Below are 27,541 nucleotides of genomic sequence, written 5' to 3' on the forward strand. Positions count from 1 at the left end.
AAACAAATATTTAATAAAAATAAATATTCAACAACTTCTTCTTCGGTGCTATAGCTATCACCCACACACACACACACACATTCTCACAAACCCACACACACACACATTGCAATTTTCATTGTCGGCCATTTTGTTTTTCATGGCTTTTGCTTTTGTTTCTCTGTGTACGCGCCTACGCATAATAATTTTCACATTTTCATTTCAACAACAACCAGAAAATGTCTGGAAAATAGGGAACAGAAAAAAATATCAAAAATATAAAATAAAATAAGAAAATGCTGTCAAAATATTTTCACTTCCGTTGCGTTCCACCGCAAACTGTCAACGGGCCTAGCTTCAAGTGACATAATTTTCTTTTTACGCACATTTATTTTATATTTTTATTATTTTCGCCTTGTGCCTGCTGTCCCTCTCGCTGCTGCCTTTATGAAGCTTTATTATTTTACGCTTTGGCTTTCACTTTTTATGTTGGTTTTTTATTTTCGGTATTTTGTGACATTTTTGCGTCCGAGTGATTCGCTTCGGGCGAGCGCTTACCGCCTGCCTTATCCTTATCCTTGGCCATATCCTTTTCACTTTTTTCTGATTGCCTTCTGCGCTCTCTAATAAATTTCAAATGCAAAACTTTTTACCTGCCTTTTTGACATTTGACAGCTTGGCGCCTTCTTAATTTGATACCCGCCTCAGCCGCCATTTTGATACGTATTTTGTGGCATACTTTGGGGCGCTACCGCATGGGGCTCTGCCTTTTCGCTCATTTGTGTTATTCGTGCCATAAATTGTTATTGTCAGTCGTTCATTTTATCGTTTTTTCTCTTGGGACGCGGCGTGGCACAATTAGAATATGTGTACATGAATAATGCGCGTATAAAGCTTTGGCAATTTAAGTGCTCAAATGGGACAGATTTTTGTTATGGGCGGGGTGCTTAAGTGCCCGCTTCTTATGTTAATCATTGCTTTTAACTCTTTACATCTCTTTCAAATTTGAACAGCTCTGTTTGACTGAGCTTCTTTAGAGGGGGCTTACAATGAAGATTTAGTTATTCATTTTAAATAATAATGTTTGTAAATGAATTTGCTAACGTGTAGGCATTAAAATATGTTCTTGCCAGCTTTCGTTCATAAATCATTTCATATTTGTGGTTGTCCTGTTTTGTTCAAACTGAATTTTACTAATTTATGTTAATAGCCGTATAGAGTTAAAATAGTTTTGTGGAACAAAGACTTTAGTTTTAAGTTTATCTTTACGTTTCGTTCCTGTTTATTTAATCGTTTTCCATTGCGTACTTAACTAATGCCAAATACTAACTATTTGCTTGTTTTCGTTGGAAGTTTATTTTCCTAAGATTTACTTGTGACATTAACTTGAAATATAATTTGTCTACTAACAGACACAGACACACACACAGAAAGCACACAGTTGTTTATCAATATAGTTAATATCTAACTGACCCCTCTGTGACCCCTTACACACACAGCACCCTCGACACCCACCATATTACCAACGGATTGTTCGGCGGAGAACAATTCAGTTACCGTTGCGTGGCAGCCACCGAATCATTGCTTTGTCGAGGGCTATGTCCTGGAGCTGGACGATGGCAGCGGCGGCGAGTTTCGGGTGAGTGCTTGAGTCATTTTTGAATCGAATCGAATGCAAGTGCAACTTTAATGTGTATTCAACAATCGACATTTGCAGGAAGTTTACTGCGGCAAGGAAACAATTTGCACCGTTGACGGTCTCCACTTCAATTCCATGTACAATGCCCGCGTGAAGGCCTTCAACAGTGCCGGCGAGGGTGAATACTCCGAGCTGATTGGACTTCAAACAGCGGAAGGTGAGTGGCGAGTGCCGAATGCCGAGTGCCTACCCGATTCCCTCCAATCTCCCCTTATCACTTATTCGCACTATCCGTACTAGCTTTTTCAATTAAACTCTCAGCTTCAAGCTATCGCCAGCTAGTTCCTCGGAACCTGGTGCTGTTTCTGTTTTCAGCTACTTTGCCAACTCTTTTATAATTTAATCCTTTTCGGTCATGCGCCGAACCCCGTCACGTGCCTTCTACATGCCCGTCCCGGCCCACTCTCTCCCTCTCTCTCCTGCTCCCACTCGTGGCACCATCTAGTTTTTTGCTTCCCGTCTGTCGTGCTTTGCATGTCAAACAGCCATTGACCCCTTTTGCGCCTGCCGGCCAGAGGCGGCTCCATTCGCAATCCAATTCTCACTTGATTGATGCATGCGCCACCTGACACACACCCGTTGCCCCGCCCAGGTCCTCCTCGCAACCGCACTGCAAATGAAACTCTGACGCTTCAAGTTATTTAATTTATAAAATTGCTAGCGCATTCCTGGCCATGTCCTGGCTTCTGTTCTATCCTGTCGTTTTATTAGTTGCTCCGTGTTAATTTGCAACTTTTAATTGATTATTGCTTGAGGGGCGCTCGCCAACCCTTGGTAGGGCGTAACGAGGGGCTCAAACTAAGACGTTGGGCGGCTAATGGAAATTGTTATTTTATAAAGTGTTTACATTGGGCGCTCACGCCTAAGTAATTAACGGTTAACCGTTGACGGTTAATGACACGTAACGCTTTTTGCGGGGCCATATCTAAATTGGTAATGGGTTGGGTCTGGTAATTGAGCCGGGTCAGAGCACTGCCAGCACATTGAACACAAACTAATTCACGTGAAAGGGTGAGAGAAATACGACACAAGTATAGAATTTATAATTCCTTTACTAATATGAACTCGTCATGGTATATGATAAAATATATTCTATGATATTTTTGCTCTTGAACTCTTGAAAAACCACGAGATTTTTAATGGATTTTTTGATTAAAAGTGTTGGAGCTATGGAAACTATTTCTTATTTGTAGGTTCATCAAATTTAAAGAGTTAGAACATGGTTAAAATAAATATGTTAAACTAAAAAACTTAAAAATTGTCTTTTAAAAAGACTGTAATGCGCCAACAAAAGGAGTAATTAAAAAAAGAAAAACATTTTCCTCAAAAACTATTACTAGTTCCTAAATAAATAACAAATAATATAAATAATACACTTGAATTATCCGAAGCAATATTGAATATATGATAATTGCTTTTGTAAGCCTGTCAAGTATAAAAACAAGTAAGTGCAATTCTCAACAAGTTAAAGCTTGGAAGAGAGGAAAGGCACGAGTCGATAGCAAAGTCTGCTGGTGATAGAACCGGGAGGTACTTTATATAGCTCTAAAGATGGTTATTATTTATGTTAACAAAAAGTAAACGTACACCTCGAGTCAGCCAGCTTTATATGGGAATTTAAAAAAATATATATATTTATTAGGGAGGAGCTTTACTTACTTGCAATACATAAAGCTAATTAAGCTCTGGTAAAGTAAATTTTATTAACCTAACTTCAGTCTCAATTTAATACTAATCCTATTTAGATTTGACTTATTTGTTTTCGATAAATGGCTTGTTATTAACGCAAAATCATATTCCGGCATAAACAAAGCCAAACAATAAACTTCTAGTCTGTTGTGGCTAGAAGCTTTGTGGCTGCTTTTGGCCACACAATTGCCTTTCGTGGATAATAAAAAGCGCAGCCAGCCAGCCAGCCAGTCATTGGCAAAGGCAGGCAGCGCTGCAAGCCGCATAGTCATCATCGTCAACATCACAAACAACAACATTCTCCCCCCTCACTGCGACTCCAGTTGGCTCAGCTGCCTTAGTTAGCTTTAGTGGCATTCCCTAAGCGACTTGGCTTTGGCCACTTAATGCGCCACAACAATAAAAGTAAATTTAATAAAGTACTCGGACTCCGGCGCTGCTCGTGGCATACTTTGCGGCGCATAACAGCATAAACTATCGGGCATCGACCATTGCAATGGAGCCGAGTGCTGCAACTGAAGCCACTCTGTTGGTCAGCACCAACCCCCAGCCCTCGGCCATCAGCTAGTGGCCACTTGCCACTCGCCGAGGCCACTTGAGCTTTGACAATAGAGAGAATTGCAGGCTCAGGCTGCACAGTGGCGCGAGCATGGGCAAAAATGCTTCAAATTCAGTTGAAGTTACATTTTTATAACATTTTAAAAAAAGTAAATTATTTTAAATTGAATTCAATGATTTATATATTACCATCTCTTATAAGGTATATCTTACAAAAATGTGAATACACTTCCATTTTCTATTAACTATAATTAACCTGAGTCTGAATCTGATTATACATAGGTTTTTCTAAAATATTTTTATTGCATATAGTTTTTCTATCCATGGCAAACTATTTTAAAATTTAACGAAAATTTTTAGCAAATCTTAAACCACTGTGCATTACTTTTCACTTCTGTTGGTGTAAATTTGCCTGTTTTATTTTTCCCTGCCAGCTTGCGTCACTGTGCAGCATGCTAGTCTGTCGCTGCACCAGTCCTGGTCCATTTTCCATTGCAGCTGCCCACCTTGGAGACTCAGTTTTTTTTGTCTGCTACTTCAATATTCGCTTATTTTCCATTATATTATTGTGGTTGTCGCTTCTCTTTTGCAGTGGCCTGGTTCACGTTTGATCCCGTGCTGAGCGGCGGCGCCGGCTCTGGACTAATCTTTAGCAAAAATAATGCCACTGTCTCTGTGGAGGGCTGGGAGCATCGTGTGGCCCTCGGATCTGTGGGCTTCTCGCGCGGCGTTCACTACTGGGAATTCACCATTGACAACTATACGGCGGACACGGATCCGGCTTTCGGTGTGGCCCGCATCGATGTGGCCAGGAACAAAATGTTGGGTAAGTACAGAAACGGGGACGGTTACTGTCGGCATTTGAAATTCAATTAAGATGGGACTCCCCACTCGAGGCGAAAGAAACCACTTGAAAAGCTTTCAAGAACTTTGCGCGCCCAAAACAAAAGAAACTGCTCAAATGCAACTGAAATCGGTACAACAAATAGATTTGCAGCGCCACCTAGCGATGACAAAAGGCCAATCGTATGCACAAAACTTTTCAGCTAATAAGTGACTGGGGCGCGACGTGTAAGCGAAGGGGGGCGGGTGGCAACACTCGCAAGCGCTGCGGCAGCAAAACTTTCCCATTGCGCGACCCGGCCAATATAATGGCAAATGGAAGGCGTCATTTCGATTGGTGGGCGTGACCAAGAAACTTTTGCCATTTCTTGTTGCGTATGCGTGAAACTTTTTGCCAAAAAGTTTCAGTTGCCAAGCATCTAAAGCCGTCCCCGTAGGTAGGTGCCAACAAACACAAACAAAAGGCGTGCGGAGGCGCCTGAAAGCAAATTGATTGAAAATGCGTTTTGGTTGAGGGCATATGTACTTGATAAAAGGATCGGGGCGGTGCGGATGCCGTGGCCGGGAATGGGTTATGGGATTGTTAGACAGACAAAAGTAATTAAAAGTGCGACACTTCAAGTTTGCGCGTGACAAAACTTTATTTGTGGATTCCCATTTCTGTTTAAATTATTCCAGGGAATGCCTGCAAACTCTCCATTTATATTTAAAGCTTCGCACGCGCCATTAAGCATGTGCACTCCCTCTCAAACCTGCGTCCCGTTCTCTCGCTGTGGGGACTGCAACGCGCAAGTTTTTAAATTAAATTTTCATATGCAAAAACGCCTCAGCTCCGATGCTGGAAAATAAAATGCGCAACTTTTGCGCAGGTGGCGCCCCCAAGCGGCTGACATTGACACTAACAATGCAGTTTTGCCAAGTTATTTTACGAGTTGTTTTTGTTGTTGCAGCTGTCATTTAAAATATTAGAAAAGTGAGGGAAAACCTGACAATGAAATGGAAAATGCGATTTGGCAGGGGACTTGCACATGAAGCCATAAAAGATAAATATAGAGAGAAAGAGTTGAGCGAAAATGAACTTAAAGTTCTTCTAAAGAATCCATTTAAATTCCCATTTCGAAGTTCGATATAAATAACAAAGCAGAGTTCAAAAATATGTTTTAATGCTCAACTTAGCAAATTTATCTACAAAAATATAGCGATTCTTAACGATTCCGTGATCTAAAATAAACTCGATCTGTTCGTGCACTACGAGGACCTACAGTTCTCTTCCTGCTTGTAAATGAAATTATATTCCCTCTAGGAACAGAATAATTCGAAAATAACTCCGAAATTTAATCCGCAAATGTTTTCGTTCTGAGTGGACACCAGTTGTATATACGTGAAACTTCGAGAGCATACCCTGGCATATTTTATAAATTGACCCAATATTATCTGCCAACTAATTTCAGGCAAAGATGAGAAATCCTTTGCCATGTACATCGATCGGCAGCGCTCCTGGTTCCAGCACAATTCCATACACGAGCGCCGCGTCGAGGGCGGCATCACCACGGGCAGCACAATTGGCGTGCTTCTGGATCTAGAGCGGCACACGCTCAGTTTTCTGGTGAACGAGATGCCACAGGGCTCAGTGGCCTTCCGGGATCTATATGGTGTTTTCTATCCGGCGGTGAGCATCAATCGTGGCGTCACCTTAACCATGCACACGGCATTGGATGCGCCAAAAATGGATTATTTTTAAAGTGTTTGTTGGGTGGGGGAGTAGTGAATTGTGTAAATATTGCTTGGCATTTAGCAGTTATCGGTGTCTATATACATACATATATACTTATATATACTACCCATAGCCAATAGCATAATCTATTAAAACATAAAACACTTACTTACATACTTATGCTTATATCTGTAGTCTCGGGCAAAGTTTAGCGACATATCTACAAACTATTCGTATCTATTCAAAACTCTAGGCAATGTTTCTAAAACGCTGCAAAAAACCAAAAAAAAAAAAAAAAAAACGAAAATTTACTAATTAAACTGCGTTGCTTAAATCAAATAATTATTAAAAATAATTGAAAATGAAATTACATGTAAAATAAGATAAAAATAACAAAAATACAAGTTATAAATGTTTTTTTGCAACACACGAAGCCAAAAATTAAGCACCGTGCAAAAAAAAAAACCAAAACAACCAAAACGAACATGAGAGAAAAAATAAATTAAATTTAAATGCTTCAATTTAAAAATCATATAAACCCAAATAAACACACTAAAAATCCATTAGCCATTAGTGTAGCTCTGAAATCGCATATGTGTGTATCTATGTGTCAGTGTTTACCAAGTTTTTGCGTGTTAAATTGCAAGCCAAAAATTATGATAAAATATCAAAAAAAACAAAAAATGCAGCAAAACAAACAAAAATAAACAAATTTTGCTTGGCGCAAATAAACTTAAATCAAAATAAAATACCACAAATTGTGGGTCTGGTGAAATAAATGAGATTGCCACGCCCATAAGTATTTAGTGTTAAGACTGAATGCACGTTTTACAAGCTATTTGAATGCTGACTAAAATCAAAGAAAATAAAAATACAAATATTTTAAATCTTTCACACAAAGTTCTCAATGTTAAGTGTGCAATTTTTCAAAATACTTCAAAAAATACACGTAACATTTGCTGGAACCCAATCAAAAAAAAAGAAAAACAAAAAAAAACGTATTTATACAAAGAAAAACACACATTTCAAAGCTAATTTTGTTTGCCTAAGAACGAAATTAAATTTGCATTTATCTATAAATATTAATTAACATACTTATTATTAAGTTTCGTGTAAATATCAGCATACTGTATTTGATATATATGTATTTTTCATTTAATGTAATTACTTAAACATGGGCTATAAATGTTCTTTTTTTTTGTGAGAATCCACAATCTATCTACATTAATATTTGCTAGTTTTACATGTGTAATATTTAAATTTAAACCCTATGTACGGCATTATTTATACTTTTAACTTTAAGTCCGCAAACAAAACTAAAAAGCAGCAACAATTAACGTAAAATTAAAATCACTATGCATGTTTAATATTTATAATTGTAATGATAACAACTACTTACACAATAATAAAAATAAAACAAAACATTATAAAGCAAACAAACAGAAAAAATACGGAATATTTTAATGGCATTAAAAACAACAGGCACGCAGACCAGTAAATGGGTTTATTTATAAAGTCATATGAAAAACAAATAATAAATATTAAAATTGCATATGCAAATTTATTTTAAAATGTTTTTGATTCAGTAAGTTTCTGTATTGATGAGGCGTTAAATTTGGTGAGGATCATTTAAAATTTGCTAATTTTGGTATAAAGCATTTTTTAAATGATGAATGAAAAAAGCAATTTACAATTGATTATACATGCATACTCTACTGAATTGCTCTTGGGTAGACATAATTCCAAGTTTAATCGCTCTTTAATTTTCTTAAGCTCTGCTATTAAAATCGTTTTCTAGTTCGAATCTTATGACTAGAGAAGTTAAATACGGAGCTAGATAAATAATGTGGTAATCTAGATGCTAGTTAGAAGTAGATCTGTTGAGATTAAGAGGAAGCTCGAGAGAACTTAGATACGTAGCTAGATAAATAACGTGGAATATTACAAAAAATTCTAGATGATAGTTAGAAGTGAATCTGTAGAGACAAAGAGGAAGCTCGGAAGGGTTAACTCAAAGGCAAGCTCGCTAAGCTAAGAATGCATAATGGAAAGTAAAGAGACAGATACAGTTTAAGAAACTACAAACTTAATGCTAAGGCTTCATACTAGATGCCTGGCAATAAGGAAGCCAACAAAGGAGCTGTTTGGCTAGGCAAAATAAAAGCTGTAGTTGGCAGTGTTGACTTGCTAAATTCTTATTACTTATTATTTATTATTATCATAAACATTTTTAAAATATTATAAAGTGAGCTGTTAGTTAAAAATAGCCACTCCCAATTTAAACGATTTACAATTGCATATCCATATTTAACTTTAATATACTCAAGAATTTTCGGACATCAATCTGTTAAATTGAGTTGCTAGTTTATAAATAACTCGGTCAAAGTTAAACTAAAGCGCTTTTTTGTATTTGGAGATGGATTTCGTACTGTTATTAATATGGATACTTTATGTGGAACTAAAGTAGCAACTCCGACAAACACGTGCCACATCCGCAACAAGCGCAACAACAACAACAATAACAGCGCAACTGAGAATGTTTGGGGAATTTGTGAACGCAACGAGGCGCGAAAACATTTACTCAACACTTAGCGTCAGTTGGCAGCTTGGGATGTTGCAAGTTTCCGAGTTGCATGGCGCAAGGGGCAGCTGCGGGCTGCTTTGTTGGTATCCTTGCGGGCGACGTGAGGCGAAAGTTTTATGATTTATGAAGCGAACGAGCAATGGTAAAAAGCAGCTGTTGCCCTCTAAAGCTCGCCCCGCACCTCAGCTGCCTGGCCCTTAGTTGCGGCCTGCGTCTCGGACGCAACATGGCTGACGACGAAGCGACGGAAGCGGATGTGGCCGACACCCCAGAGTTGCTCTGGGGCTGTTGCGCGATGGCAGCTCAGCGCCTGCTGCAAGTTGATATGGATGCCAACCCGGATATAAAAATTGCACTTTGATGCGTTTCCCCCAGACCAACAACCACACACACACACACATGCACAGATAGCGCACAACAACTAAAATAGCAAACAATGCAAAGCCAAAATAATAAAAGTTGTCTCGCGGTTTTTAGCGCTGTGCTCATTAAAATTTCGCTTAGAGCGAAAGTTTTTGTATGCACAATGCAACACACACACAACAACAATAGAAACACACACACACACTTGTGGCAGGCAAACAAAATGTCGGCCTTTGCATTTGACACATGCAGCTTTCGAAGCGTTTTGTATTTCGCAGTTGTTGTTGTTGTTGCAATTGTTGTCGTTTTTATTCGCGGGCTAGAGTTAAGTGTGTAATTTATAAAAGTGTCTCAGCCAGGGGGCGTGGCAGCGGGCGTGCTCAGCGTAAATGAAATGCCAAAACAACAGCAGAAATTGCGCATTGTTGGCGACACATTTCTCGCTTGAGCCGACTGTTGTCGGCACACATCAACAGCAACAACAACATCAACAAATACAACTACAACAACGATAAGAACAGGAATTAGAACAATAAACCGTCGACACATTCAGAAATTGGCACAATGAACTTTCACCTGCGTGAAGTTTTAAGCTAATGGGCAAAAATCCCGAAGACGGTGAAAGTTGAATTGCGAATCCACAAATGGTTGCATGAAAAATGCCAAGGATGTGGACTAGAAGGGTGTCAGCAACAGTGACTGGAAACAGTGGGATATATGAGAGTCAAGTAAGTACAGTTAACTATACAAATTCCAGATGTAAAACTAACTAACTACTATCAGAGAGCGGCAGCAGCAAAGCATGTGTAATGGGGTCGGACCCTTCACAGTAGAAATATAACCTGAGAAAGGCAATATTTGGCTATAAATCTTAAAGACACTGTACATTAAAGAATGTTAGTTCAAAAGATACCCTAGGAAATGGATATATTGAGTAGGTTAATGAATATCTTGTGCAACAAACATGGAGCGGATTTGAATATACTGGATAACATAAAACATATAAATGGATAAATGGAATTCACTTTTATGTACGTATGAACGGACAAAAGCATATATGTAAAAATATCGTATGTAGATATAAATGTACAACTGTATGTATGCATGTATGCATGTATGTATGTATATATGTATGTATGTATGTATGTATGTATGTATGCATGTATCTATGTATGTATGTGTGTATGTATGTATGTATGTATGTATGTATGTGTGTATGTATGTATGCATGCATGTGTGTATGTATGTATACATGCGTGTGTGTATTTATGTATGTAAGTATGTACGTACGTAGTTATACATGTATGTGTATATGTATGTATGTATGCATTATTGCATATATATGTATGCATGTATAAGTATATACACGCAGACTATGATTACTTTTAGCTGTAGTGCAAATTTAAATAATAAACGTATTTTTAAATGATGTCCTTCTATGCGATTCTCATGAATTTAAGTAAGGTCCACTAGTTGTGGCAACAAATTCAGTTTGTGCTTGTTCATAATGTTTAAGTTTTGTTCGGTATACAACTCTCTCTCTTACGCTCTCCTACACTTTATCTCTCTTTTACACTAGATCTATCGCCCTCAGTCTCTCTCGCTCTCTCATTTAATTCATCTTGGTTTCTCTCTCGTATAGCGATTTATACAGAATAAAAGATAATGCCCTACTAAAAGACGGCAAAAAAATACAAGAATGTTTGTGACTTGTGACTTGTGACTCAGGGCAATTAGGACTTGGGCGAGTGCATATTTATACACACGTGTGGACTTATTAAAGTTGAAACAAATAGCTCCAACTAAGTATAAAATCAATTGAACGAGTTGAAAGTGTGTACAATTTGCCAGCTAAATATATTTATGTTCCCAATAACTCACATAGCCCAACACCCATAACCAATTTATCGTGACTCGTGTTCCGTAGAATCCTCCACCTCATCTTCCGCATCCTCCACCTCCTGCACTGTTTCTGCCGTGCTGGTGGTCTCCTCTATATATTCCGTGGTTAGCTGTGTGCCATTCTGTGGACCGCCCGCTTCCCAGAGCCGCATCACTTGAAGCATGCGGTGATGTGCCAGGCGCCTGGCGCTGATCCCCCAGACCATGTCCATGTGATTCCATTTCTTGTTGGGATACATGTGATCCTCCACGACATTGGGCAGCCGCTTGATCAGACGCTTAACGTCCTCAACAGCCGAAAGGTAATCATTCTGGGCATAGTACAAAGCAATCGGAGCTGTAATTCGTTCCAAAGTATAGTCCACAGGCGTTGCACGACCGTAGATGCGCTGGTTCTCCTTCGCATTATAGTCGTAGGCACAGAAGCGATCCGACAAATGCAGCTGCAGATAGTGAAGAAATTGTTTGGAATTGGCCCCTGCGGGTACATGACCAAACATCACAGGTAGCATGGTCTGAGGGGGGCAGAAAATTAGCAAATACTTAGGAGATTCGAGGTTCCATTGCCTCTACTCACCTTGTTAAGCTCCGCAGTATCCTTGCCAATTATTTTCCATACGTAGTACATACAGGTTTGCACTGCGGCTGCCGACAGCATGCAGTTGTCCAGCGCCAGACTCGAGTGGGGCGTAACCTCAGCCCGTTCTCCCAAGACTTTGAACAGGTTGCGGCCCACTCCCAACAGTGGTGTCTTAACATGTGTGAGGTAAACCACTGGCGCCAGAGCTTGCATGATATGCACCTTGGCATTGTACTCGGGCCGACTGGAGGCCATCACAAAGAAGGTAGTGGTGCCCTGGGAGTGGCCGAAGTAGCTCAGCTTCTGGTAGCCAGTCTTGGCCAGCACCGTGTCGATCATGGCGGGCAGATCGTACATGCCGATCTCGTGCCACGAGAAGGTCCAATAAGATTTGTCCGTGCTGTGATTTAACTTGACATGGCCTCGCGAGTAGCGATTGCCACGCACATTGCCCATCCAGACATCGTAGCCCTGCTCGTAGAGGAAGTAGCCCAGGCCGCTGTGCGGGCCCATCATAATCCATGTTGCTGAGCTGTCCTGCAGTCCATGGACCAGCAGCACAGGCTTGGCTCCGGGCCTGGCAATGCGATGCATCTGCAGGATATACTTGTCTTCGGTGGTCACTGAATGCACCTCCCCCGGATACTTGTACTTGGCCAGCAGCTGGATCTGTAATTTGTAGATTTTGGAATACTTTCATTCCGAACACTGTCCGAGCTCTACGCACCGTGGTCAGATGCGCATCCTCGATCACGGTGGCCGGGTAGTTGTCTTCCAGATAGCCAGCTCCTACTGCTGCCCACAGCTGACTTAGCCAGAGCAGGCCCAGTAAATAGCTCCAGTGGCAGCTCGCGTGCGGCATGGCCTTTAAGATCAACGAGACTGAACTGATTTTCACGAATAAATTCACTGGGTATCACCCGCAAAAAGCAGTAATTAGATCCGCCAGCATTCAACTTTGCGGCTTACCCAGCTTATCGGACAGGCAATCGCTATGTCCATATTTCTGACAAAATCAAGCTGAACAATGTCCAAAAGGTGCATGATAGGAATGTCGATTATTATATACTCTTTGCGGGCATGTGGTATAGTGAATAAATTTCGATCGGTGAGCTGATCTCTGAATAAAATACATTGAAAGATTTAAAAGTTACGTAGAAGAATATTTAATCAAAAATTCTATTCTCAAAATAAATTATTATTCAATCAAGCCAATCCAGACTTACTCTAGCTTAATGGTAAATGGTTAATAAAATATATAGTATTCCAAGTGGATTGATATGTCCTATAATCTTGAGAAATTGTTAATAACATTTGTATTTAGCATCTTAGCTTCGAATAATTTTAAAATACCAAACCGATTTATCTAACCGAGCTGAGTTTTTATATAGATAGACAATTTCATATCAAATTATTTGTTAATTTATAGCAATCCTTCTCGCAGTCAACTCAGACATTCATAACTATATTCTGCCTGGCGCCAAAACGTGACTAAATAGACTTAATTTTTTGTTCGAAATTTTCCCATAAATGCGTCACAAAATGCATGCCAAAATCATAGTACCCCCAAGGGCTTAGAGAAGACATTTTTGCACGAGAGGTGCAAAGTTCGATATGTGGACGCTTGTGGGCTTTTAATGAGCAAATCGATCAAATCAGATGCTGATGACGGGTCGATTTATAACCACGGTCAATCTGTCAATCAGTCAGTCAATCAGAACGGCTGCAATCCGACTGCCTATTGAAATGGAAATAGGAATAGAAATGAAAAGCTGAGATTCGGCTAATCAAATTTCACAGCGGCTTTTCAAACTGTGTGCTGGTTTGATTGAAAAATTAAATTTTTAATTCAGTTGCGGCCTGTGCATAGCCTTCAATACAGCCTGCCAGCCTGGTCGAACTTTGCGCCACCATGAATAGTCCATCTTTGAATACCCTTTATATATTTAGACGTTCATATTGTGATTCCTGATTCCTGATTGTTACTATAGAAAATATATGAAGGGGGCAAGACCAATTAAAATTGTCGATGGCTGAGATTACGTTTGAAGCACACTGCCTGCTTAAAGTTTTTTAAATGTGTTTTAACACATCCATGAACTGGAGTTTTGGTTCAAAACATTGAATAGTAAATTTACAATTGCCCGTTGTACTGAAAATATTGCAAGTCGTGCATATGTTCACACACAATTAGCGGGCTATATTTCATCTTCACCCTTTTGTGAAATCTTTTAATTCTAAAGAAAACTATTTTGCTTTTTGTGGCAAGTGATTCATATTGATTAAAGTTACAAACTTGAATACAAATCAATCTCCAACGGAGTTGTTTGCAGGGTATTATCGTGGTGTAGCAGTCTCTCGCTTGGGCACATTCTCAGTTGTTTTTGGCTGCTGTCCATTGAGCCAATATTTGAAACGCTTTCGTTTGGCTGGGTGCGGGCGCATGAGGGAGCTCTTGTCATTGCCTATGTCATCGTTTTTTACAATTGATTGGCAAAAATTGATTTCAGCTTTTGCATAAAATATTTGGATCCCTTTATTTGCGCCAACTGCTGTCACACAGTCGCTGCATGACAGCCTGACAAAGCGCCGGTCCACTCCAATTCTGGCTGCGATTCTGGAACTGAATCCCTGCTAGGACCGTAGGCGTGCACCGGGCTGAAACTGAGGCTGAGTCGGCTGGCCAACAGTTCGACATTTGACAAATAACTTAATTCGCCGTTGTCACCACATGTCGGCTGTGGCAGTCACTGGCAGTCAGCCGACGACACGCTTGACAAGCTCTTGCCCCTTCCCCAAGGCTGTGGGCGTGGCCGTTGTGGGCTGCAACCAGTAGGCTGTGCATATATGTATATGTAGCTGGAGATCAGTTGAGAATTTGCTAAGCTTTAACATTTTATTCAACCTCCGATTGCAACAAAATAAAAAAATCTTTTTAAGTAGAATATTTTAAGGAATCTTTTCATTTTTTGATTTAATGTATTTTATCTTATTCAATATTTAACTTAATTTATTAAAATTATAGATTGTGAGTCGTGTTCGTTAGCTAGGTGGTAAAAGCAACCAATTAAAAAGATTCCAATCATTTTTATTTTAATGTGAGAAAGAATGCTGAGTTTTAGTGGGGTATACCTTATTTCGCAGATACATTTGTAGATACTTTAATATCGTAACTAGATTTTGAAATCCGATTGCGAATTTCTTCATTGCAATTTAAGAATTAAACTTTCCGCAGCTTTTGTGCAATTTATTCGTTGCACTTTTGACCTACTTTTGGCGGCAGGTATACAAATTGCAAGTTGAGGAAAATTAGGTAATTCCCTTTGCCCTGCCAGGCAATCAACGTCAAACCGTTGAACACTTTGAAGCGTGGCGCGTGCCGCGACAATTAGCTAGTCTCTATTTTGAGAGCGAGTGCCAATCAGACGACAATCAGCGCCTGACTACACGAATTGCCACACAATGTTGCCACACAGTGTTGCAGCAAGCTGGCCAAAAACCGGCTGAACTCTTAAGCACAAAAGTGGGCGGCTATTGAAGCGGGAGACCAATCAATTGGCCAGCCCTTTTGCCATTGTTCAATGGGAGCAGCTGTTGCTCTTTAAATGTCTCGCCGCAGTCTGCCAGAGACCCAGTTCCCTCGATTTGGTGCAGAGTTCAGCTCGTTAAAGAGCCTTCGAGTGCGGCTGTGAGCATCTGTAGCTGCCAGATTATGATCAGCATTGTTTAGTCGCAGCATTTAGGCAGCCACTTGGCCATTAGTTGCAGCAGCTGCCCACTTCCGTGCCCCACTGTCTCACCATTAGCCACGCACGTGACTTTTAATCACGCGCGCATAAAATTTCATGCGGAATCACAGACAGCCCACAAAAGCTAGAAAAAAGCTGAAGCAAACACAGCCTGGGCAATTTATAGAGGCGCTGGCCTGGTTTATAGCTTTGGCAACTTTGCCTTTGTCTAGCTCATTATAGGTACAAGTCTCGATGATGCTCTTACAGCGGGTATAATTATTTGCAAATATATTTTGCAATGAAAGATACAGTAAGAGATGCTTTTAAATGAATTTAATTTCAATTTTCTGCGCTTATTCAATTGAGAAACTTATTAACTCATAAATACAATTTATATTTATAAATTATAATTATAATTAATAACCTCTTTATCATCATAAAAATTTTCTATAGTTTAACAGAATATGTAATATTTTATAATAATTCGAAGCAGCCTGATTAAATTTAATCAAGGTACTTTAAACAGTTTTTAATATTACACTTTTTACTAATTGTTGTTGATAAATCGATTAAATTAAATTGAATTAAAACTAGTGTATTATCATAATTTCCCAAGAATTTACTTATTTTAATTATTGTTTTATATATTCTTCTCTTGTTTTAGATTTAGTCTACAGACCGATTTCTATAATTGCGAATTTAATATCTTAAACATATTGAGAAAGGTGGATAGAAAATATGTACTTTATCAGAGCATTTCATGTTCGTCCTTATTATTGTCACATTTCTTATTAGCAAGTGGAAAAGAGAGTTCCGTTTTCTTTGCTATTTTTGTGCGTAACGCCAAACCGAGTAATCCAAGTGGAAGTTGAGTCCTTGGATGGGGTCCAAAAGTTTGCGCTGCTTAAACTGCTAGGCGTAGTCGAAGTTTACGACTTGGCCGAAGTTTGGAGGCTCCCTTTTCTTGTCCGGCCCAGATGAAGCCGTTTTGTCTGCCCGGCGCGGCATTTGACTTTAACCTTTTCAAGTTGCTGCTGTGCTCCTCTTGTCAGTCCAGCAGGCGGCTTGGCCCGGACACCAAGTTGGGGGCAGCCATATTGCATTTGATTCAGATAGAGAGACGACAGCCAAGGCAACGACTTGACTCCGTGCCAGACACACAACTACATGGAGTTGGAGTCGTGTTATTATGCTTACGGACGCGCCCAATGCCAATTACAATGTGCTTCGGGCACGGGCCTGGCCGGCTCAATGGAACCAGCTTCAGCTTCCATTACCCACCTATGCCACTTTGCCGCATTGCAACTTTCTACTGCCACGCCCAGTAGCCCTTTGCATTTTGTTGTAATTACTTTTGGCTCGCTTTGTCTGCGCGTGGCACATGTCGAGTGCGGGAGGCACAAGTTCAGGGTCAGGGGTTGCACATTTGCGTAGCTTTGAGAATTGCTTTTCATTTGCCAATTGCCAATGGCAATTGGCGAATGGCCAATATGCAGCAAAACAAACAGCAATTTAAAATAATACGACAATAACCATAATATTTAAGTTAATTAATTTCATATTTAATTCAATCTCACGCACAGCACCAAAGTTGATTCAACTAACAACAAATGAGCAGAAAAATAAAAAAAATTTATTTTTAAATTAAAAATAAAATTGCTGGCCATCAATTTCTGGAATTTTTAAATGCTTCGCAGCTACGCGCTGTGCTTCACAGCGTGACGCTCTGACTGCCTGTTAATAATATCGATAAAAGACACAAAATTAAAAAAAAATGGAGAAAAATTATGTTCGTTTTGCCGAAGTTTAAATATCCTTAAATGATTATCCACATGAACACCCAAAGATATCCTTTGGATATGTCATGTTTTATGTTTCTTTGATTTACCATGTGAAATATTTAATAGTTCATAATTTGTTGTCAATAATAACTATTTATATTTAAATAATTCATCCATAGATCGTTAATTGCTATATCAGCTATATTTTATGGTAGTTTGAAAACTAAGAAGATAGTTATATAGACTACTAGCGGGTATAACCCGGCCTTGCCCGTGGAACGTATGTTAAAAATCAACGTTCTCAAAAAGCTTTGAAAATGATTTTGAAACTTATCGGACGGTAAATAAACAATTTTCATAGAAACGTTTTCCGCCAATTTACCAATGTTGCGACTGGAATTTCCCAAATCGATGAAACATCGATGATATAGTTTGAAGCAAATCGGACACAACTTAAAACTTCGCCCAAAAAATCTTTAAATCTTTAAATCGCATTCCCTCCGAAAAAGTTTGGATTCTGCGAAAAGTGTGAAATACGTCTCAAATGATTTTTTTATAGATCTTTGGAAACGAATTTGAACACAAAAGTCATCCACCAAATCTTTGACCTCCATTTCCACCAAGGAGGAATGGATTTTTCAAAAAGTGTGAAACACCCCTCAAATGAATTTGAACCAAGATCTTTGAAAATAAGTTTGGGGCCGATCGGATCGTAAACAAAAAACTTTCATACAACCGTTTTCCGCTAAGTTACCACTGTTACGGGTGGAATTTCTCAAATCGCTAAAATACGTATTTATTAAGTTCTTATGGAGAGCTTTGAAAATAAGTTTGAAGCAAATCGGACACATCTTAAAACTTCGCCCAAAAAATCTTTAAATCGCATTCCCTCCGAAGAAGTTTGAATTCTGCGAAAAGTGTGAAACACGTCTCAAATGATTTTTCTTATAGATCTCTGAAAATGAATTTGAGCGCGAAACGTCACCCACCAAATCTTTGACCTCCATTTCCACCAAGGAGGAACGGATTTTTCGAAAAGTGTGAAACACCCCTCAAATGAATTTGAACAAAGATCTTTGAAAATAAGTTTGAGGCCTATCGGATGATAAACAAAAAAGTTACATACAAACGTTTTTCTCGATTTTTCCACACTTGCGGGTGGAATTTCCCGAAACCCCGTCTTAACGTTCACCTACATCACATAAGGTAGCTACAGTGAAAATTTCAGCTTCCTAGCTCTTACGGTTTGGGCTGTGCGTTGATCACCAATCAGTCAGTCAGTCAGTCAGTCAGTCAGTCAGTCAGGACAAACAGTTTTATATATAGAGATAGATATAGATATAGATGTAGATTCAGCATTACACATTGCATGTAAAGTTTATAATGCCCCATGCAAGGGTATAAAAAACGCGAAAATTATTATGTGCTTTCATTTAATACGTCATTATTTGCGTATTGTCGCCAGCCCGCGGGGGCAGAGGGCGCCGCCGGGGTAAGAGAACGTATCGATGTGAAGCAATGCGTAGCTGGTCAGCCATTATCTGTGATTTTAATGACAAGCGGATGCCTTTTGTGTGCGCTGCAGCGACGAGTTCTTGATCCTGGGCGGCGTATCCTTGCGGCTGCTGATTGCTGCCCATCAATAAAATAAACGAGTGATAAAGGATTACGGACAACGGCAGCGGGAATTGATTAATTTATGGAACATGAGAAGACAACCAACTGCTCGCGGTGGCAAACTCAATCCGACACTAGGCAACACAATTGCGGTACAAAAAAGCAACAACCTATTGAAATATGAAAAAATTGAATTCGTTGTCAATATTATATTTATTTTTGTGAATTAATTTAAATTAAAAAAAGGAAACAAATTTATATGTAATTAGTTCATATTGCTAGATATCTAATTGGATTGAGTTACAATTATTTTCACGCTCGCTCTGCTTGAAGCAGATTGATTTATTTGTATATTTTTATTCGAAATAATTAAACCAAAGACAATATGAATGCGATATTATAGCTTCTATTTATATTCATATTGTCTTTGGGCCAACTCAACTTTGTTGTTTAGTATCAAGTTTGCGCACTTGGAGCATTTGTGAAAGATGCATCGGTATTTAATTGAATATCATTTGTGCGGCCAATAAATGAATTAAATTAAGTCGCACTTTGTTGAGAACTTTGTTCAAGCAGCTAATGAACAAACAGCAAAAATAATTTAATTAAATTACAATTAATTAGCTTTAAATTTTTGTTAATTACAAAGTTGTTGTATGGCCTTGTGATTTGTTATGCCATGGTCACATTAAAACACATTAAAATATATATGATGATTAATTATGGCTAAGGTAAGCATTAAGAGTACCCAATTATATACGTGGGTAGTCAGCAATTATATTGTGACAGATTAAACTGTAACCCTGTGCTGTAGGTTGTTCAATATATATTAATAAATAATTAATTATTTACTTAATATTTATTTAATCTTAAAATATCCTAATGTCCTTTAATATCCTTACATGTTATATTACAATACTATATCGAATAGATTCGTAAACCCAATCTTGTATTCAGTTTTTAAAGTAAGATTCGATGTTTTTACAACACAACTCAAGGACTTTGCGACTTACTTTGATTACTTACACAAGTAAACTCATAAATTTGGAATTATTAAATGGTTTCATAGGGTTTAAATATAGGTAGCTTGTCTATTGCTGCTAATGCTTCAAATAAGACTTCTTTCTATGTTGCTGTCACACACGTCATCTTGTCGTTCAGTTCAATCCCTAGTTTTATTGTGTCTCTCATTAACCCAACTTAATCCCTTTGTCCCAAGCATAAGTCTTAATTTGCCTGTTACCTCACAGAGATCCATTATGAATTTCAGTGCCCCCCACTTAGGAGCACCATATTAATGCTGCTCATAAGTGTTTGTGCTTGAAGCTTTCACATGCTCGCATCGCATGACCAAATGGCTAACCCGAATCTACTTTTATTATCAATAAGGAAACTCAAACTCACACACAAATGCATGAAATGGGCTTCCAGCTGGCAAAAAAATAAATGTATTTAAGTCCTTTTCATTACGATAATGAAATATTTCAAGAGCAGTTTATGTGGATTACTTGCTTAAATGTGAGAGGAGCATGCAAAAGTGCCTGCCACTTACTCTAGCCCCACACAACATGAAGCCATAAACATGGTGTAAAACCCCATGACAGGCACACACACACACACACACACACACATGCGAACATAAAGGACATGCGTGCAAATATAAGCGCCCCGGCAAAGCCGCAACGCCCAACGCCGCGCAGCACCGATAGCTCCTGCACGCCAAGAAAAGCAAGGGCATAATTATAGCATTATCACACACGCACACACATGCACACACACAGAAACGCACACTTACACACACTTTGGCACACACTAACGATAATCAATTGAGAAATGTTTATAATGAAGTGGCGCGACCGAAGTCCTGGCACAATGCCCAGCGCTAAGCACTTCATTTCCCATTTTCCAGCCATTTATCGTATCGTGTGTTACAGCTGTGGGCGTGGCATGCAAAAACGCCAAACCAGCAATAAAGCCGCCGTCCCTCTACATGCAGCGCCCATTGATACCATGTGCTAAGTATACGTTGACCAGAGATAAACATGGCCAACACGCACAACCAGCCCGACCACGGCGCCCGCACTCTGCCCGCCGCTGTTCGCGCTTTCATGACAACGTCCATCATAATTCATGGAGGGGACTTAGCGTAGGCAACTGGAACTGGAGCCGCTTACCAGTAACCAGCCCGTTCGGTACATTGTAATCAAATTAGCATACACACCCGGCCAGACAGAGAAGACACATAACTTGGGCATAATTGACTTTAAGGCGGCGTCAGCTTTAAAGCTGCAACTGGATCTGCAGTGGAGAAGTTGCCCAGAGTCAACTCAGGAAGCAGGGCCAAGCTTTGTCAGCTAGCTGCTATTTTAAGGGGGGAGGCAAAGCTCATTTAAACTGCCAACTGCCAACTGCAACAATGCCAATGAGCATTGGCAGCAGCTCCTCGGGCTGATGTAGGTGAATCCTGCGAATAGTTAGCGAATACCTGGCTGACTGTTCCCATTGTGTCATTGACTGGGTGCAATGCACCCTTGGCTCGGCCGGCAACCCATTTTCAACAGAGACTCTTTCATTTAATTTATGCCAAGTGCCAATGGCAATGCCAATGCCAATGTTGACGTTGAGGTTGCCTCAGCGAAACCTTTTAATCCTTATAAATGAGTTGCAAACTAACTCTGGGAGTTCAAAGAGCAATAAACTCTGCATATTACACATGCCAATTGGTTTTTGTTTAGAAATTAATTTATTTAAAAATATATTATTATGTTGTTATGTTACCCATATCCTATTCCATATTTTACAGATGCTTAAATTAATAAATTTTATTATTATAAATATTTTTTTTTCAGTTTCAATTTTTATGTACAATCTATCTTGCGATAATAAGTAAGTTATATGGTATAAATATTTGCATGAGGTTTATGTGTGTGATGATTTCTAAGTTTTCGGCCACATTCCTAAAACATTTTAAAGTGTCTTTCAAACAAATCCAAATATGTTTTCATTTTGATTTAACGTTCCTTTCTTTTTTGTTTTTTTCTCTTTAAATAGAAATAAATATCGCAAAAGAACTTTTAAATCTTTTAAATACTTTACACATTGATTAAAAATATTCTTAAATTGTAGTTGAATCATCAAAAGGCTTCATTATTTCTATAAGAGCAGCTAAATCGATTAATCGATGGTAAGATTTGGTTTGCTGCGCTTTCCGAAGTTTTTTTTTAAGCTTTAATCTTCAACTAAAATATACGTATAAATTCTTTTCAGAACCAATCTATCATATCGCATAGATCGCTGTCAGTTTTGCACTCATTCCCCGAACTTGGCTCGCGTTTGACTTCGATTGCAGCACTTAGCCCCTGCGCTGCCCTCGCTTAGCTCCTCAATGTCAACATTTGGTGGCATCAGAAGGCTGCCTGGCTTTGACAAGGCGTTTGTTGGGGCAGCACTTCCATGGGACAGCTACACAAAGCGGGGAGTCAAGTGCATTTTCGTTGGTTGATTTTCTTTTATATTTTTGTGTTTTTTGTTTATTTTTTTTATATTTTTTGTTTGCTGGCTTCGAGACTGCAATTCGAGCAATGCAGCCAAGTTTGCAGCGAGTGTCGAGTCGTTTTTTATATTTTCTTCTCGCCTTTCTTTCTCTTTTCTGATTTTTGTTTCTTTTGCAGTTTTCTTCCATTCGCAGCGCGCTTTCAATTTGTGTGTACATAAATTTCGAAATGGACTTCTCGTGTTTGGAGTCGCGACAGTAAAAAGAGAGAAAATGCTACCCCGGCTAGCTGGCTAAGGAATGGTGTGCGGAAACAAGTGGCCATGACGGCAGTAACCAGCTACAACAACTACAACTACAACTACAGTTGCAACAGCAACAGCAACAGCAAGTGCCAGATAGTGTTGCAAAAGGCAACTGCATAAATAACCGGAAAAAACAAAAGCCTCAGCACCGGGTCCAATCGAAAGTCAAGTCGCAATGCCGAAATTTACGACTCCCATGAAAAGTTCCACGCATAAATTTAGCGTGTTAAAAAATGCCAGAATTCCAGAAATAACACAACGAAATTGTTAACCAAATTCCTTTGTTTTATCGCATTTGTTGCATTTGTTTTAATTGGAAAACTTAAAACAATACCAAAGGCGACCCAGTTCTGGGTGCGCCCACTCCGAACTGGAGCTCGAACAGGGAACTGGACAATTTGATTTCCGCACTCAATGGACCGTTAAATTACAGCAGTAACAGCACATCCGAGGGTCGGGGGCTGCAGTGGACATGTAAGTGTTGATAACTATAAATGTCTAAGGCAAAAGTTCAAGTTTAAGTTTTTAATTTCGTCGCTCCGTTCTGCTTGGTCGGATCGGGGACCGTCCCGCTGGGTGTGGATAGAGTTGTAAGAAACGCTTCAATGCGCTGCTTTCTTTAATGCAGTTCTCACACTATCAAGGCGGAGGGCTGAGCATGACGAAAACAAATCTAACAGAGTATGTTTAGAAGTGTGAAGCGGCATGGCGGAAGGTGTGTAATAAAGTCTTTGATAACAATCATTCTGCGTACACATATAAAAATATAAAAAGAACATGATGCTGGTCTAGTTGGCCTATTAACGAAAACACATTTTAATTGGACATTTAATTGGAACAATCCCTTGACAATATAGGAGCATGAAAAGCACAGATCCTAGTTGACTTTTTCATAAGGTAGAAAGTGTTTGCTTGGCAATTAAATTGTAATTAAAACAAGTTTAAGTGAACTCTACGGGTGTGAAAGAAAAAACTCTAGAAATTTAGGAGACGTTTGGCTTGCAAATCTTTTAAAAACCCTTCAACAACACTTAACTTCGAGATTTTACTCTTTCAAAATTGTCTTTTCGAAACAAGATTGCTTAATATGAATATTTTGTCAACATTAACATTAAAGAATAAAAAGCATTGCTTTCCTTATAAAACAAACAAGCGAAAAGTTTGAAATACTATTTGCACTATATGCAGAATATATATAAAATCATGGTTCTTTTCATTCCATTCATTAGTCTTGACAAATTTTGTACTAAATCTCCTGACAAAATTGACAAAGATTTAAAACCAAAAGATTAATTCCTAAAAATTGGAATTGGGTTGAAATTTGCCTTAAGGAGATTTCTGTATCAAGCTCAATAATTTATTGTATGCCAATTTAAGTAATGCAGATGTCATATTAATTAAATTTGATGTAGCTTTTAGAGTCAATTTCATAATATACACATACGATAGACTATTTGCTTGCATTCAAATTCACTTTAAATATTTTTTTATCGAAATTAAACCAAGCAGAGCATAAAATGCAATTACTTCGAATTATGCAACAGTTCGAATACATATCGATATGTCAAATAAATTAAATTTCAACCGAATCCTGTCAAAGTCAAGCAAGGATTTAGGCAAGGGATTGTGAACCCGTCTTTGTGTGTATAAATGGCCATTTCAGACGCTGTAATGTTAAGCCGAGCATATGCTTATGTTCTGTATGTGATCCGGCGTCATCATTACCATTTTCTGTCATCGTCATATCATACCACGCACACACATACGCAAACGCATACACATGTCTTTATGACTTTCTCGCAAATGATAAGAAAAGTTTTTCCAACATGAACCGAGCATAACCCCCGAGAGCAGGAGATGTCCATGTCAAAACATATGGCATATTGCCAGGCAAAACATTTAATGGTCTGCAAAATGGCCAGTGGCAGGCAAAAGGACGAGCACGAGAGGACATTAAAAGTTGCTTAACCTTCATTAGGCGCCCAATGCCGACTGCCGACTGCCAGGGAAATGAAATTTAATATGTGTCATGACTTGGGCATGGGCAAAGTCCCGCCGCAGCCTCCGTTTTATCCTGGGCTTCGGGTTGCGCAATAAACGCGGCTGTCAGTGGAGCTTAATATGCCATTTGTGCATGGCAGCCATGTCGGCTGCACTGCATCCTAATGATATGCTTGAAAAAAGTTGCGAATCACCGCAGAACTTGGCAAACAAAGAAAGCAGCGAGCTTTAATCAGCAAGGATCCAGGCAAGGAGCCAAACTCAATTTCCCAGCTTGTTTCACGCCAGGGCAGACCTGCCGCAGCCGGCAGCTGGCAGCCGGGTCTGGCAGGTCGACTGTCTCCTACTTGACTCAACTCCTGCTTCCGGCCTCCGCCTCTGCCTCTGCTAACAGCGGCAAACGCGTTAATGCGGCGACATGGCATTATCCTTTTCTCGCTTTTGTGCTCCTTGTTGCCACTCCGCTACTCTGCGTGTATTTTGATAATCGAATTTGCGCAAACAAGCGAGCGACACACAGCAGCAGCAGCAGAAGCAAGCGAGGAGCACGACAAGCTTTCAAAGGACAACAGGACGAGGAAGAGTACTGCACTTCAACAATTAACGTGAAGGGGTTGCAGATATGCTAGCTACAACTTTCGCGCAAAGCTAATTAAAGCTTCACATGCATAAGCTTTTAAAGTCAAATAAATTTTGAACATCCACTGAAGTTCTAGAATGAAAACAATTTACAAATAAGTAAAACGACAGGATAGCCTTCTCTTTATTAATATTTACACTTATGTAAAACGAGTTTAGGGACCTCAACAAAAATATATTTAACAGAAGCTTAAAAGCTACTAAGAAAATTGTTGACAATCAAGCAACCGCGTTCTTGATTATCGACAATTTTCGAAGCAGCTCTTGTCGGAGAATCTCATGTAAAGACCATCTCTTCAGCTTCTGAGAAATCTTGCTTCGCAGAGACCTGTAGACTTGGTTGCCGAGTAGATAGGCTTGAAAGTATTCCAGAAAAGCGTTTTTATATTCAGTTTTTACTTTGTTTCTTCTTTCTCCCTTTGACTTTGGCTGGCTTTAGGTTAGGCGCCTTAAATATAGTCTTATCCCTTTTCTTCTTCAGAAGCATTGCTCGTCGCTTGGATCGGTTTGACAACGCAGACTGCCGTAGATTTTCTTCCGTAATCTGTAAAAAAACGAATAATTTATTGAAATCCAAATCAGTTTATCCGAATAATCTTACAGCGAGATTTATTGCGTGTTGTTTTTCAGCTGCGATTATTTCTTGGACCTCCGTGACACGCCGACGCATGAAATCAATTTTATCCTGTGCCTCCCTGTGGTCATCATGGACCCTAGCCAATTGAAATTTCAACCTAATTATCTGATCTTCCCAATATTCCACATCGTCAGAGAGCTTTTGCGTAAAATGAACTAAGCGGCTATAATATTTCTGTAATGGTTAATTGTGCGTTAAACGACGAGAATGTTTGCCAGGAATTAATTTGATTACTTCTATGGTCATACTGTACGCGCACTGAACGGCATTCGTGGCGTGAGTGTCTTCCTGTGTGGAGTCCTTGAGCTTCTGGATCTGCTCCTCCAGCCTCACCACGGGCATGTTGTCTTTCATGGCCTGCATCTTCACCAGGGTGGCATAGTAGTCGCGTACGTAGCGCCACTCGATGGGCAGGCGCACAGTGGCCTCCATGGAGCGTCGCTGGCAGCTCTTGACCAAATTATCCTTGAACTGGGCCATCCAACGAGTGGAGATAATGCGCGACTGCTTTTCGATTTTCGCAAACGTTTTCTTTGAGATTTGCAGATCCTTGTCGAGCTGCTCGCCAATATTGAGCAAGTGCTGCTGGTCCCACAATATGGTCATCATCTTCGGATAGCCCTTGTTTACGTACGTCTCCGTGTAGAAGTACTTGTAGTAGCGCAATATCTCGACCAGATCGGTGCTAAACTTGGCCCAGTTCAGCACATCTGCACTATTGTTGAGCATCAGCACGTCCAGATAGACATCATCGGGCATCTGGCAGCGCGTGAAAAGCCCTTCCATGGACCACGTAAATAACTTGTGCGGCAAGTCATTCAGGCTCATGCCACCGCAGTCCAGGGAGATGCTTTGCATGATCCGCAGACGGTTCAAGACGCGCGAAAACATGATGAACAGCGATGAGCGCTGCACCGATTCCAGCAGCTCGCCATAAAGCAGGTCCCTGCGACCCGTCAACACGCTCAGCTTGTAGGCGTGGGCAGCGATCTCCCTTACGCTGATTCGTTCCAGCTTGCGGGTGGTCCTTATCATCTGTCGGGCAGATCGCAGAAAGCTGGTTATAGACGTCGAGTATTGCGGCATCGCACTATAACTTTTATCCGATATTGAATTGGAACTAGACTCTTTGCTCAGCTCAGGCTCGTCGTGCTCCATGTCCAGCTCGGCAAACAGTTGACGCAGAAACGTGTCGCGGCACCAGGCCGGATTGTGTTCCTGAGCCATTGGCATTAACAGCTCGTAGCGTCGTTCCAGCTCGTTTATCCGTTGCAGCAGTAGTATCTCTTCCCTTGACTGGGCATCATCAAATTTCGCGTAATTAGAGGACATACTGTAAGTCTTTTAATTCAAGTAATTGCAAAAACAATTCGCAAAATAAATATATTCAAGAGCAAAACATATGTTTAAGCCAACAACAAACAGA

General features: G+C 39.8%; 3 protein-coding genes across 5 annotated transcripts in view; 1 reads left to right on the plus strand and 2 right to left on the minus strand.

Moving 5' to 3' along the window:
• Positions 1–6,989, plus strand: part of Trim9 (E3 ubiquitin-protein ligase Trim9) — a 117,571-nt gene extending 110,582 nt beyond the window's left edge. For all 3 annotated transcript variants that reach the window (XM_064695286.1, XM_064695287.1, XM_064695288.1), the window contains 4 exons: positions 1,479–1,618; positions 1,697–1,835; positions 4,518–4,751; positions 6,220–6,989. In XM_064695286.1, coding sequence (XP_064551356.1) covers positions 1,479–1,618; positions 1,697–1,835; positions 4,518–4,751; positions 6,220–6,509 — 803 coding nt within the window. In that variant the 3' untranslated portion in view covers positions 6,510–6,989. The remainder of the gene's footprint in view (positions 1–1,478; positions 1,619–1,696; positions 1,836–4,517; positions 4,752–6,219) is intronic.
• A 4,172-nt stretch (positions 6,990–11,161) lies between these two features.
• Positions 11,162–12,797, minus strand: LOC135437384 (lipase 1). Its single transcript, XM_064695289.1, has 3 exons — positions 12,639–12,797; positions 11,909–12,580; positions 11,162–11,846 (listed from the first exon to the last, which is right to left on the minus strand). The coding sequence occupies exons 1-3, from the start codon at positions 12,771–12,773 to the stop codon at positions 11,334–11,336; spliced, it is 1,320 nt and encodes a 439-aa protein (XP_064551359.1). The 5' UTR covers positions 12,774–12,797; the 3' UTR covers positions 11,162–11,333.
• A 12,777-nt stretch (positions 12,798–25,574) lies between these two features.
• Positions 25,575–27,468, minus strand: LOC135437382 (uncharacterized). Its single transcript, XM_064695285.1, has 3 exons — positions 26,350–27,468; positions 26,080–26,289; positions 25,575–26,022 (listed from the first exon to the last, which is right to left on the minus strand). The coding sequence occupies exons 1-3, from the start codon at positions 27,445–27,447 to the stop codon at positions 25,867–25,869; spliced, it is 1,464 nt and encodes a 487-aa protein (XP_064551355.1). The 5' UTR covers positions 27,448–27,468; the 3' UTR covers positions 25,575–25,866.
• Between the last annotated feature and the right edge of the window lie 73 nt (positions 27,469–27,541).

This window comes from Drosophila montana, unplaced genomic scaffold, assembly GCF_035044405.1.
Source record: "Drosophila montana isolate Dmon_TW-CO22-7 unplaced genomic scaffold, ASM3504440v1 contig_3734_1, whole genome shotgun sequence".
NCBI classification, from domain to species: domain Eukaryota; kingdom Metazoa; phylum Arthropoda; class Insecta; order Diptera; family Drosophilidae; genus Drosophila; species Drosophila montana.

Coding starts and splice junctions, on each gene's coding strand:
- LOC135437384 (XM_064695289.1), bottom strand. CDS start 12,773: ATGCCGCACGCGAGCTGCCACTGGAGCTATTTACTGGGCCTGCTCTGG. Junction 12,581..12,638: donor AGGATGCGCATCTGACCACG/GTGCGTAGAGCT, acceptor TACAAATTACAG/ATCCAGCTGCTGGCCAAGTA. Junction 11,847..11,908: donor ATACTGCGGAGCTTAACAAG/GTGAGTAGAGGC, acceptor TGCCCCCCTCAG/ACCATGCTACCTGTGATGTT.
- LOC135437382 (XM_064695285.1), bottom strand. CDS start 27,447: ATGTCCTCTAATTACGCGAAATTTGATGATGCCCAGTCAAGGGAAGAG. Junction 26,290..26,349: donor CGTACAGTATGACCATAGAA/GTAATCAAATTA, acceptor TAACCATTACAG/AAATATTATAGCCGCTTAGT. Junction 26,023..26,079: donor AACACGCAATAAATCTCGCT/GTAAGATTATTC, acceptor GTTTTTTTACAG/ATTACGGAAGAAAATCTACG.